This window comes from Oncorhynchus clarkii, chromosome 29 (genome assembly GCF_045791955.1).
Source record: "Oncorhynchus clarkii lewisi isolate Uvic-CL-2024 chromosome 29, UVic_Ocla_1.0, whole genome shotgun sequence".
Classification (NCBI taxonomy): domain Eukaryota; kingdom Metazoa; phylum Chordata; class Actinopteri; order Salmoniformes; family Salmonidae; genus Oncorhynchus; species Oncorhynchus clarkii.
This window is the reverse complement of record NC_092175.1, coordinates 21,346,673-21,360,079: the sequence shown is the minus strand read 5'-3', so window position 1 is coordinate 21,360,079 and position 13,407 is coordinate 21,346,673. Positions and strand designations below refer to the sequence as shown.

The 13,407-nt window shown below is 42.9% G+C and overlaps 1 protein-coding gene across 2 annotated transcripts in view; it reads right to left on the bottom strand.

Annotated features, from left to right (window-relative positions):
- The window catches only part of LOC139388120 (pappalysin-1-like), a 117,286-nt gene that overhangs the window by 82,181 nt on the left and 21,698 nt on the right, over positions 1 to 13,407 (bottom strand). For both annotated transcript variants that reach the window (XM_071134694.1, XM_071134693.1), the window contains exon 7: positions 2,211 to 2,712. In XM_071134694.1, coding sequence (XP_070990795.1) covers positions 2,211 to 2,712 — 502 coding nt within the window. The remainder of the gene's footprint in view (positions 1 to 2,210; positions 2,713 to 13,407) is intronic.

The following is a 13,407-nucleotide window of genomic DNA, read 5'->3' as shown; positions in this document are numbered from 1 at the left end:
TGGGTCTTCCAAATGGACAATGACCCCAAGCATATTTCCAAAGTTGTGGCAGAATGGCTTAAGGACAACTAATCACAAAGCCTTGACCTCAATCCCATAGAAAATTTGTTGGCAGAACTGAAAAAGTGTGTACGAGCAAGGAGGCCTACAAACCTGACTCAGTTACACCAGCTCTGTCAGGAGGAATGGGCCAAAATTCACCCAACTTATTGTGGGAAGCTTGTGGAAGGCTATTTAAAGGCAATTTAAAGGCAATGCTACCAAATATTAATTGAGCGTATGTAAACTTCTGACCCACTAGGAATGTGATGAAAGAAATACAAGTTGAAATAAATCATTCTCTCTACTATCATTCTGACACTTCACATTCTTATAATAAAGTGGTGATCCTAACTGACCTAAGACAGGGAATTTTTACTAGGATTAAACCATTTAAAGTCAATGCTACCAAATACTAATTGAGTGCATGCAAAGTTCTGACCCACTAGGAATGTGATTAAAGAAATAAAAGCTGAAATAAATGATTCTCTCTACTATTATTCTGACATTTCACATTCTTAAACTAAAGTGGTGATCTGGGGGTCCTCCCCCTGAACATAAAAAAACAAAAAATTTTGTGCAAATTGATATCGTTTCTCAACAGGGAATCCATATTTACTTGACAGAACACAACCTTTTTTCTTAGGTTTTTGGCCCAATAAACAACAATGAAAGAGTACACTAGATTTTGTTTTTGCCACAATAAATTAAATTGAAAGAGTAGACTTGACTAGTGTCTAACTAGATCACTAATCTACCTCCTTATCTCAAAGTCCCACCCACTGTGATTGATTGACAGGTCTGAAACCCTAATAACTCTGTGACCCACAAACATCCTGCCCCCTCCCCTGACAATTCCACCCACAGTGATTGATTAACAGGCCAAACCTTTAAAGGGATAGTTCACCAAAATTACAAAATGACACATTGGTTTCCTTACCCTAATTGTCCACAGCAGCAGAGCTAATAAAATGCATAATTTGACGAACAAATATCATTGTGGCAATTAAAATCTTGCAGTAAAACTGTAAACATAACTTTAATCTCAAGAGAAGACCGATTTAATGTTAAAAAGGTTATCTTACTAAAATATTCCTGATCATATAGGCCTAGTGCATTAACACCCTCTTAATCTTGCATAACAGGCATACTCACCCTATCGTGTCTTTTCACCCATTTTCCTTCTCATGGTGTTATCTTGCATAACAGGGATACTCACCCTATCGTGTCTTTTCACCCATTTTCCTTCTTATGAGAACCACGCTGACAGCATGAAAGTGAAATGGCACAACACATGGCAATGCCACAGAGAGTTCTACCTTTATCTAGTCACCACATTCCATGAAAGCAAAGCACAAAACTCAACTGTGCACAGATAATGCCATCAACAAGACATTTGTTTTCCCCAGCAACTCCATGGAACTTGGAAAAAAACTAATGTGGCTATCAATGAATGACCTTTGACTTGAGAAATGGATGCTGGGCAGTGGATTTGAAACCACCAAACTGGTGATGGCCCACTAATATGCCTGAGGGTCTTCCAAAAGAACACATTGAAACATCATGACACTTATTATTTATAGGAGACATTTTCATAGAGGTTTCTTATTTGGGATTTTAAAAGTAATTTCTTCCGACCCCAAAACAAAATTAAGCAAAAATATCACTCCGCCCAGGCCTGGGCTGGCCAGAGAGCGGGGAGGTAGGCTTAGGCCCATTCTAGAGGGGAGATATACAGAGCCCACAGCCCAGATCCCTGGTGCCTGGCTGGGGTAGACAGAGGCTGGGCCAGGAAGACCACATCAGCTGCCCTTCTGGACACAGGCAGGCAGGCTTGCAGGCCCAGGCTTAAATCAGCCTGCAGCTGCAGTGCTTTCCTCAGCATATTACAATTGGCTCTGTTCACCCCCTGACGAAGAACAACTTAGTGCAAAAATAAGAGTGTTTTCCCCCAACACAGGGTCAATGAGGAGATTGGGCTCGGGATCGGATTAATTGGCTGTGTGACAAGATAAAGCTTACTACACAATTTCTCACCTATTAAGTAGAGAACGCAGCAATCCTGAGGTATCATTAACCTACACCAGGCCTATACAGTACAACCCACACAGTCAACGCATTCAAAGTCACGTGTAACTGACAGTAAACAGCCAACCACCCTAGTCTCTCACCTGTCAGTGTATCGCCTGGCAGGGTTGTTCAACAGCACGCCATGGGGGGTATGGGAGAATGGCGGCTGACGCAGCAGTCGGTGGCGGAGCGGCTTGCAGTGGCGGCACAGCGGGCAGTCGGGCTTGGACGCCAGTAGGGTGGCATCAATCTCCAGATGCTGCTCCATGGTGAAGAACTGCACGCCGTACACCTCCTCCTCCACGTCCAGCTTCAGCGTCAGCGGCGCATCACAGAACACGTTACTAGGACCCAACGAGAGGTTGTTTCCACTGACGGTCAGGAGCAGGATGTTGTGGATGGCGGGAAGGGCCATCTCCTCGGGGCTGAAAAAGGTGACCCACACGGTGAGGGAGTCGGGTACTAGTGGGTGGGGGAACTCCAGCTGGAGCATGCAACCCTGCAGGGGGCACTCAGACAGCCCCACAACCCACTGCTCGATGCCGGCGTTAGGGCTCCAGGTACGCACGCTGGGCTCACATGCCTGCTCCACGTCTGGAGGTCCTAGGGGTCAAAAGGACAGGGACCCAGCAGATCAGACATAACTTATATAATACATGTATTTATTTGATATAGCACTTTTCATTTTCTTTAAAAAAACAAAATAAACAATTCAACAAAACAAATGTAGGGATCTGGCAGTTATTGGGCGATGGTGTGTCACAGCTTTAGCTGATAGGCAGTACAGAGAGGTAGTATCCTGTTGAGGAGGGAACATAGATGGTACAGCCAGCCAACTATAAAAGCAATACACACGCAAAAGACACAACAAACACATACCAGACAAAAATAAATACACATACCAGACAACAATATTATACGTCAATACGTCAAATAAGTCATTGCATTTGCAAACATGAGCATCATGTGTGATTGTAGGCAGGGAAGAGCTAGAGTATAGATGTGAGCATAGAGTGTGATTGTTTGAATGTGTTTGCAGGCAGGGAAGAGCTAGAGTATTGATGTGAGCATAGAGTGTGATTGTTTGAATGTGTTTGCAGGCAGGGAAGAGCTAGAGTATAGATGTGAGCATAGAGTGTGATTGTTTGAATGTGTTTGCAGGCAGGGAAGAGCTAGAGTATAGATGTGAGCATCATGTGTGATTGTTTGAATGTGTTTGCAGGCAGGGAAGAGCTAGAGTATAGATGTGAGCATAGAGTGTGATTGTTTGAATGTGTTTGCAGGCAGGGAAGAGCTAGAGTATAGATGTGAGCATCATGTGTGATTGTTTGAATGTGTTTGCAGGCAGGGAAGAGCTAGAGTATAGATGTGAGCATAGAGTGTGATTGTTTGAATGTGTTTGCAGGCATGGAAGAGCTAGAGTATAGATGTGAGCATCATGTGTGATTGTTTGAATGTGTTTGCAGGCAGGGAAGAGCTAGAGTATAGATGTGAGCATAGAGTGTGATTGTTTGAATGTGTTTGCAGGCAGGGAAGAGCTAGAGTATAGATGTGAGCATAGAGTGTGATTGTTTGAATGTGTTTGCAGGCAGGGAAGAGCTAGAGTATAGATGTGAGCATAGAGTGTGATTGTTTGAATGTGTTTGCAGGCAGGGAAGAGCTAGAGTATAGATGTGAGCATCATGTGTGATTGTTTGAATGTGTTTGCAGGCAGGGAAGAGCTAGAGTATAGATGTGAGCATAGAGTGTGCTGTAGCTGAACCTCTAGTAGGGTGCTATGATGTGTATATGGGTGATTCTACAGAAGTGGTGTGAATTGCTGTCCCGCCCACAAGTCAGTCTCCAAATCTGGGACATTCATTCCCATCATCACATGTTCTAATTCAATCCAAAACAATCTTAAATTCATATAGCACAAAGTAATTTGTACTATATGATAAATTCAATCAATCAACAAGTTTCAGATTCATACAATCAACACTGAACATTTTACAAAGAACAAGAGATTATATTTCTCTAAATTCAATTGAAAGATTTTGAAAATCAAGTTAAAAATCATGTTTGGACTATTTTGGTAATTTGGCATGCAAATAACATTTATTACATGTATGTGTAATAGAAGGTTAATCAAAATGATCACTACTATGCATTCTTCTCCCTTAACCGCAACTCTTTCACTATGTTTCAGTAGTGACACATTTAGTGGGGTGGTAAGGAATTCAGGTAAATGTGTCAAATGTGCAATGCAAACAAAGTGTGTAAGTAGTATACGGATGTAGTAGCTTAATTTGATCACTGTTTTGTTGCAAACTTGTAGTGTATTTGAGTTAAAAAATACTTATAATGGTTGTAATGTCCATGAATTATAATTCACATAATAATTCACATTTCCTGTTGCTGCGGGATTATCCTACATCTGAGGACATTTATCCCCCGAAGAAGACATTTATCCACCTGGTCTTGCTGCTGCTCCAGTTTCAACTGTTCTGCCTGCGGCTATGGAACCCTGACATGTTCACTGGACGTGCTACCTTGTCCCGGACCTGCTGTTTTGGACTCTAACTCTGAATGATCGGCTATGAAAAGCCAACTGACATTTACTCCTGAGGTGCTGACCTGTTGCACCCTCGAATACCACTGTGATTATTATTATATGAACCTGCTGGTCATCTATGAACATTTGAACATCTTGGCCATGTTCTGTTATAATCTCCACCTGGCACAGCCAGGTTCCTGCCTTTCTAGGGAGTTTTCCTAGCCACCGTGCTTCTACATCTGCATTGCTTGCTGTTTGAGGTTTTAGGCTGGGTTTCTGAACAGCACTTTGTTATACCGGCTAATGTAAAAAGGGCTTTATAAATACATTTGATTGATTGATTATTGTTTGTTGGAAGATGTGTGCTGAAAGTTGGGGAGAAATAGGACACAATTTATACCACGTCTGTAGAACAACGCATTTAGAACAGTGGTCTGGCTGACAACACATGGATGAGGTCAGTGAAGTATCAGGGCTGAATGAGCTGTTGACTTTTCTCAGCAATGGACTATATGCGGCAGACAGAGGACTGAGTTCATTGCCAGTAAAGCAGTGGAGGCAGCAGACTAGCTGCAGACTGAGGTGTGTTCCTACTGAGAGGGGCCCTGCACAGGGTTCTCACTTTAGCATATGTCATTACAACCCCAAACAGCGCCCCTCCAGCCATATTTGGAGTCCACAGATACCTTGTATTATCCAGAGTGACGTACACCAACATTCATCAAGTGCTTTGAGAAGCCAGCGCTGCAGACACTGTGTTCTCCCTGTTTTCCTTTTGTGCACTTCCAAACTGGCAACCAACAAAACCCATTTGCTAACCTCATTTCTGGGCACTGCACAGAATTCCAGTGTTTAATCAAGTGATCACCGAATTCGGTTTCCAGGCCACATTATCTTAACACATGTATTGTAAGCGTCTGTGTGGCCAGAATACAGGTAACTTTGAAAAAAGGACAGAAAAGAAACTGAGGAACTGAGATGCACTTACAGTTTGTACCCAGCCCCCCCCCCCTCTCTCTCCCTCTCTCTCTCCCTCTCTCACTTTCTCTCTGTCTCACTCTCACTCTCTCTCTCCCTTTCACCCTCTCCCTCTCTCTCTCTCTCTCTCTCTCTCTCTCTCTCTCTCTCATTCTGTGGTGAGTTTTTCATTTACATTTTGAGGAAAGGAGTTTTAGCCACTGACAATGTGTTGTAATGTTAGCTGTTATGGTGGGCTGTCCTCCTGCTTTGTAACTCCTGCTACGGATGCCAGAGGTTAGAGATTTACGATGAGACAGGATAGACATGTATAAAGATTATATGAATCCTTGGCAAGACCCAAGTCTATTTTTCAACACTGTAGAATTACCAGTACAGTAATTTTAAGTATTACAGATTTGATCTTTCAAATCCAACTAAAACAGCACCTGCAATGACTTCTCATCTGAATTTTTCATTAAGGTTAAATCTACTCGCTGGTATATAAACAGCTCTGAAGCGTTTGACCTAGCCTTGCCTCCCAGGCTGCTGAAAGGCCCCAAGGGTGATCAGACAATCCAAACCTGGCCTTTGAATAAGAGGCCTTGCTTTCTCACTTGATTAGCTAATCCCACTGGGGTATTAGCCTGTCTAGGAGAGCTCTCGTTGTAGGAAAGGGGGAAAGAGACATTGGGCGGAATTCCAGCTTAATTGCAGTAGGGTTGAATGTGGAGCACTGTGTCTGTGTGCCAGGGCCCTTCGGCATTATGTGGGAATCAGACGGTGTAGAGTCGTGGAGCGCTGGGAAAAGGGGACTGGAATTGACTGGGATACGGATGGATAAACATAGAGGGATATGTCCGGGCACGCACTCTGCTTTCTAAGAAAGGGGCCTGCCTCTCCTTCGTGTGTCACACTCTCGATAGCACACACACAACAACACACAACAGACTGACTGACTTGCACTGAGGTAACCGTTGTCCTCCACTTTAATGGCCACAGCCACCCATTTTTGCAAACATCAATTCATACCATGACCCCTAACTAGAGGGCATGAGAGTAACCACAATGTCTTGCTCACTTGTATTTTGTCCCTTGACAGCCATACGGTGTCAATTAATCAATCAAGCGATCCCGCATAGCAGTCAATCTTCAAGAACTTCCTCTAGTCCAGTGTTGGGTTCCCGAGTGACGCAGCGGTCTAAGGCATCACTGCAGACCCTGGTTCGATCCCGGGCTGTATCACAACCAGCCGGGATCGGGTGTCCCATAGGGCGATTGGCCCAGCGTCGTCCTGGTTAGGGTTTGGCCGGTGTAGGCCATCATTGTAAAGAATAATTTGTTCTTAACTGACTTCCGTAGTTAAACAAAGGGTTAAATACAACACAAAAAAATACATAGAAATAGTCTTGATGGCCAAAAAATGTCAGTCAGTCATTTATTCCATCTCTCTGCATATGATATCTGCAGTGTAAACAGTTGGTGAGGGATGGAGGACGTGGTGAGGGAGGGAGAGTGATGGGGAAAGCAGAAGGTCTAAAGGAGAGGAGGTGACACTGACAGTCCAGCTCCTCTCTTCTCCCTCGCCTGGGGACTTTCCACATATTTCCTTCAGCACACATCCACTGTGCCTCTCCTTCTATTCCAGATCAAACCTCGTTGGCCTCCACTCAACATCCCAATGTAAAAAAATAAATAAACTTGTCCTGGTGTGCGGATGCTTTTATATAGTGCAACTCTGGAACACCTTAAAGGGATACTTTGGTATTTGGCATGCTAGCAGATACCCATAGACTTCCAGTCGTTGCCGTAACGCTGGTTAGTATTGGCTTGCGTAACTACTGTACCTATAACTTCCTTCATACTACACACAGATACATAAAAATGGTTCATCTGACTCTGGGGAAATAGATACATGTCCTCGTTGCCAAAATCACAAAGTATCACTTTAAGGCAGTATCGCTTAAGATCAGGTAGCGCGCTCCAGGATTGACATTCTCCAGAATAAGTGAGTGTGCAGTACGTGCATGGCTGCGCATATCCAATACCCCTCCATCCACAAATCATTATCTCATGACCATCATAAAGTGCTAGTTGAGATGAAGCAGGGGAAGCTGCTCTTTCTCTTTAGGTACTTTGTGTCTGAACTCTGTGACCCTGAGTCCCTGCAGTGTGCAGCCCTGGCAGCAATGGAGCAGAGACCAATGAATGTAACCCCTGTTCTCCCAGACAGACAGTGAGACACACACACACCAAATATTCACACACAAACACATGGTATCACGTAATGCAGCGAGGCTTGACACTGCCCCGCCTTCAAAGGAGGGCGATGCTAATGAAAGCATGGCCCGACATCTGGGCCAGAGTCAGACAGGAACACTTTAGCGATGCACGGCTCAGTGCAGCAGCACATACACGCACAAATACACACACAAATACACGCACAAATACACACACAAATACACGCACAAATACACGCACAAATACACACACAAATACACACACATACACACACACACACACACACACACACACAAATACACGCACAAATACACACACAAATACACGCACAAATACACGCACAAATACACACACAAATACACACACATACACACACACACACACACACACAAATACACGCACAAATACACACACAAATACACGCACAAATACACACACAAATACGCACACATACACACACACACACACACACACACACACAAATACACGCACAAATACACACACAAATACACGAACAAATACACACACAAATACACAAACAAATACACACACAAATACGCACACATACACACACACACACACACACACACACACACACACACACACACACACACACACACACACACACACACACAAATACACGCACAAATACACACACAAATACACGAACAAATACACACACAAATACACAAACAAATACACACACAAATACGCACACATACACACACACACACACACACACACACAAATACACGCACAAATACACACACAAATACACAAACAAATACACACACAAATATGCACACATACACACACACACACACACACACACACACACAAATACACGCACAAATACACACACAAATACACAAACAAATATACACACAAATACGCACACATACACACACACACACACACACACACACACACAAATACACGCACAAATACACACACAAATACACGAACAAATACACACACAAATACACGAAACAAATACACACACAAATACGCACACATACACACACACACACACACACACAAATACACGCACAAATACACACACAAATACACAAACAAATACACACACAAATACGCACACATACACACACACACACACACACACACAAATACACGCACAAATACACACACAAATACACAAACAAATATACACACAAATACGCACACACACACACACACACACACACACACACACACACACACACACACACACACACACACACACACACACCTACAGTGCCATTCATACCCATGACTTATTCTTATTTTGAATAAACCTGAATAAAATGTATACAAATTCACCACAATGTTTCACACACAATACCCCATAATGACAAAGTAAAACATGTTTTAAGATATTTTTGCAAATTCATAAAATGACAAAGATATCTAATTTACATAGGTGTTTATACTCCTGGGTCAATACGTTAGAATCCCCTTTGGCAGCAATTGCAGCTGTGAGTCTTTCTAGGTAAGTTTCTAAGAGCTTTGCACACATGGATTGTATAATATTTGCACATATATTTTTTATTCCTCAAGCTCTTTCAAGTTGTTTGTTGATCATTGCTACACAGCCATTTTCAAGATTTTCAATTTTCAATTTAAGTTAAAACTGCAACTAGGCCACTCAGGAACATTCAATGTCCTCTTGCTAAGCAACTCCAATATATATTTGGCCTTGTGTTTTAGGTTCTTGTCCTGCTGAAAGGTGAATTTGTCTCGTAGTGTCTGTTGGAAAACTGAACTAGGTTTTTTGTTCAGTTTTACTTTAGTGCCTTATTACAAACAGGATGCATGTTTTGGAATATTTATTTCTGCACAGCTGGGGTTCCTAAACCTTTTTGGCCCACGATCCCATTTTGATATCTTAAAGGTTTTGCGACCCCAACCATGTGAAAAAAAATGATGTAGGCCTAATTAACAGCCAATGATTATTTGGAGCTATGGCAGTCAATTTAAAAAAACATTCTAAAAGTACTTCTGATTGTCTTCTCAACTCACTATCACATACTTTTACGGTGGGGCTATGACAGTCAATAGCAAATTAGTTGAACATAATGTATATTATCTCACCACCACTAATGAGATGGGTGTGCTTGAAGCATGTCGTGTCGGAGGTTCTCAAAGTCTGTGGGCGTGGTTGACAGTGTGCACCTCATCTCTGCTGTCACATCCAACCTGGCTTGATATTTGGCTTTAAGACAGAGCACCGAATCCAGCTTCACACAGATGTGAGTGGGCGAAGGATACCATGAGTTTTATGGTGCTTTCAAGACAACTGGGAACTCAGAAAATACGAGTTCAAATCATGACTTCAGTGATCTTCAGGTCGGAAAGTTAGAGCTCTAGAAAGTGGCCAGAGTTCCCGAGTTGGATGACCGTTCAATACAATTTTTCCCAGTCTGATCTCTTTTTTTCCCAAGTTCCCAGTTGTCTTGAACGCAATGAAGTCGGATGTTGGAGATTTCCAAATTCCCAGTTATGGTATTCCCTTTGTGTCAGGAACCAAAACTACTCCATCGTGACCTGTGAACGTGTTTTCTGCAGCATTCGGTCACATGACAGCTCAATCAGCTGTTCGATTTCACTTACTGGAATGTCAACTGGACTAGGATCACAGTCAAACGGATTGGGAAGTAGGTCCCAAAGTGTTCTTCCACGTGTTGGAGGTGAGCAGTCATCACTCGTGTGGGACACTTACTGATGCTGTTTTCGTTAGAAACATGCACAGCCGAGGGAAAGGTGCATGGTTCGCTTTTGAAAGACTCTCTCTCCAATAAGAGTTATTTCCTCTGAATTCACTGATTCGGTCACTCATCTGAGGAATGTTTTTGTATTTCCCCTGTATGCTTGCGTTCAGTTCGTTCAGTTTCCCAAATACATTACAAAGAAAGTCAACTAAGTCTGTTTTTCTTTACATCCATTGTTAATGACAACAGTTCCTCTCTCAATGCTCTGATCTCCAACTAGTTTTGCAAACAGGTGTGTGCCCAGTGGATGTGGTTAAATGTAGTTTACAATCGAAGTTACCTGCTGCAGTGTATCTCAGTTCTGTGCTCAGCTCTTTTGCCACCACTTGCTCTCCGTGTATCATACAATGCGTCCATAATGGCAGAGGGAGACACATTCATAACTAGAGTGCAGAGGCCTGCCCAGCGTCCCGCTATAGATTGAGCCCCAACTGTACAAAAGCCCACCATTTAATCCCATGGAATCTGTTTTTCGTCAATATAGCCACGCAGGACACTGAACATCCCCTGTGCCGTTTCATGCTCGGGAAATGTGAGACAGAACAATATGTCCTCATTAATAGCATCCCCCTCATGTATAGCGAACATAAGTCAATGCATGTGCATCTCTGCCCTCACAGCAAACGTCCAAAGCATAAACTGGGGAAATTTTGAGTCGTTCAGTCTTGTTTGTTAGCAATAGGGTATATTCTTCCTTTAACAGTGTTATCTGAAAAACAGCTTTTATCTCAAGGCCATCAGACTGTTAAATAGCCATCACTAGCACAGAGAGGCTGCTGCCAACATAAACAGACTCATTGGCCACTTTAATAAATGGAATACTAGTCACTGTCTTGTATTACTCATCTCATATGTATATACTGTATTCTATACTATCTACTGTATCTTAGCCTATTCCGCAATGACATTTCCCATCCATATATTTATATACTTTTAATTCCATTACTTTACTTAGATTTGTGAGTATCAGGTATATGTTGTGAAATTGTTAGATATTACTTGTTATTGCTGCACTGTTGGAACTAGAAGCACAAGCATTTTGCTACGCCCGCAATAACATCTGCTAAACATGTGTATGTGACCGATAACATTGGATTTGATTTGATTTGAACGATTCAAGTCCAACAGTCAAGAGCAGCTCATGATCTAAGTACGCTCTCTAGTATAATTTAATATTTAAAGTAATCACTGGCCTCATGGTGTAATCCCTGAGCAGTTTCCTTCCTTGTATCTTTGTGGTGACTGGGTGTATTGATCCACCATCCAAAGTGTAAATAATAACTTCACCATGCTCAAAGGGGTATTTAATGTCGGCTTTTTAAAAATGTTTTGCCATCCCCCAATAGATGCCCTTATTTCCGAGGCGAGGATCATCTCCCTGGTCTTTGTGGTTGAATCTGTGTTTGAAATGTACTGCTCGACTGAGGAATATTACAGATAATGTGGGGCACAAAGATGAAGCAGTCATTCAAAAAGCATGTTAAACACTATTATTGCACACAGAGTGAGTCCATGCAACTTATTATGTGACTTGTTAAGCACATTTTTACACCTGAACATATTTAGGCTTGCCATAACAAAGAATTTGACTATTTATGGACTCAAGTTATTTCAGCTTTTAAAATGTGATGAATTTCTAAATATTTCTAAAAACATAACTCCATTATGGGGTATTGTGTGTAGGCCAGTGATACATTTAAAAGTCAGGCTGTAACACAATAAAATGTGGAAAAAGTCAAGTGGTGTGAATACTTTTTGAAGGCACTGTATACTTTACATGTTTGCACACACATCCCAGGTCTTTCACGTACATCCACACATTCTCCTGGTTCCAACCAGCTGCAAAATCCTCCTCATGAACCACATGCAATTCACTTAACTATCTTGGGTGGTTTCCACATGGTTTCTTCGCTCAATTTTTTCATCCTCTTCCCCCAGCCATATTTCTTGTGGGTCTAGAGCAGTAAAGATTTACTAGGGGTGCTCCAGCTCTCTCTCTGACCACGCCAGGGTTTCCTGTGGTGTGAGGACACAAGCCACGGGACTGACAGGTGTCAGGCGTGTTACACACACACATGCACAAACGCACACATGTACGCCTGTACATGCCCATTCACACACACGTGCCTGGACATGCCCACCATCCCTTGCAAACACGCACACACACACACCAGTGGAGGCTGGTTGGAGGACCTATGGGAAGACAGGCTCATTGCAATGGCTGGAATGGAATAAATGGAACGGTATAAAACACATCAAACATATGGAAGACACATGTTTGACTCCGTTCCATTTATTCCATTCCAGACATTACTATTTAGCCCATCCTTAAATAGCTCCTCTCACCAGCCTCCACTGACACACACCAATACTTCAACCACACATACACACACTAATGGTATTGGCATTATGCTTGCTTGCATCGTCGGGATGTCTGTGGGTGACAGTTACTTGACTGCCATAAGCTGTCACTTCTGCAGAGACAATGCGCTCACACACACAACAACACCACACACACACACACACACACAAAGCCAGCTGTTAGGAGCCTGTGATGGACTAGCATCGGCGTGTAAACAGGGGAGTGGAAATCTGCTGCTTGCTAACATGGAGAGCTCCCAATCGGGAAATCAGAGAGAGGTTTATACACAGCACAGCGGACAAGCCCAGACATGCCTCTCACACACACTGTAGCCTGTGTGGAGCAAGGACTTTGCAAACAGACACACACACAGAAACGTGTGCAAGCGCGCACAAGCACGCACACACACACACACACCGTTCTAGCGCCCGTCT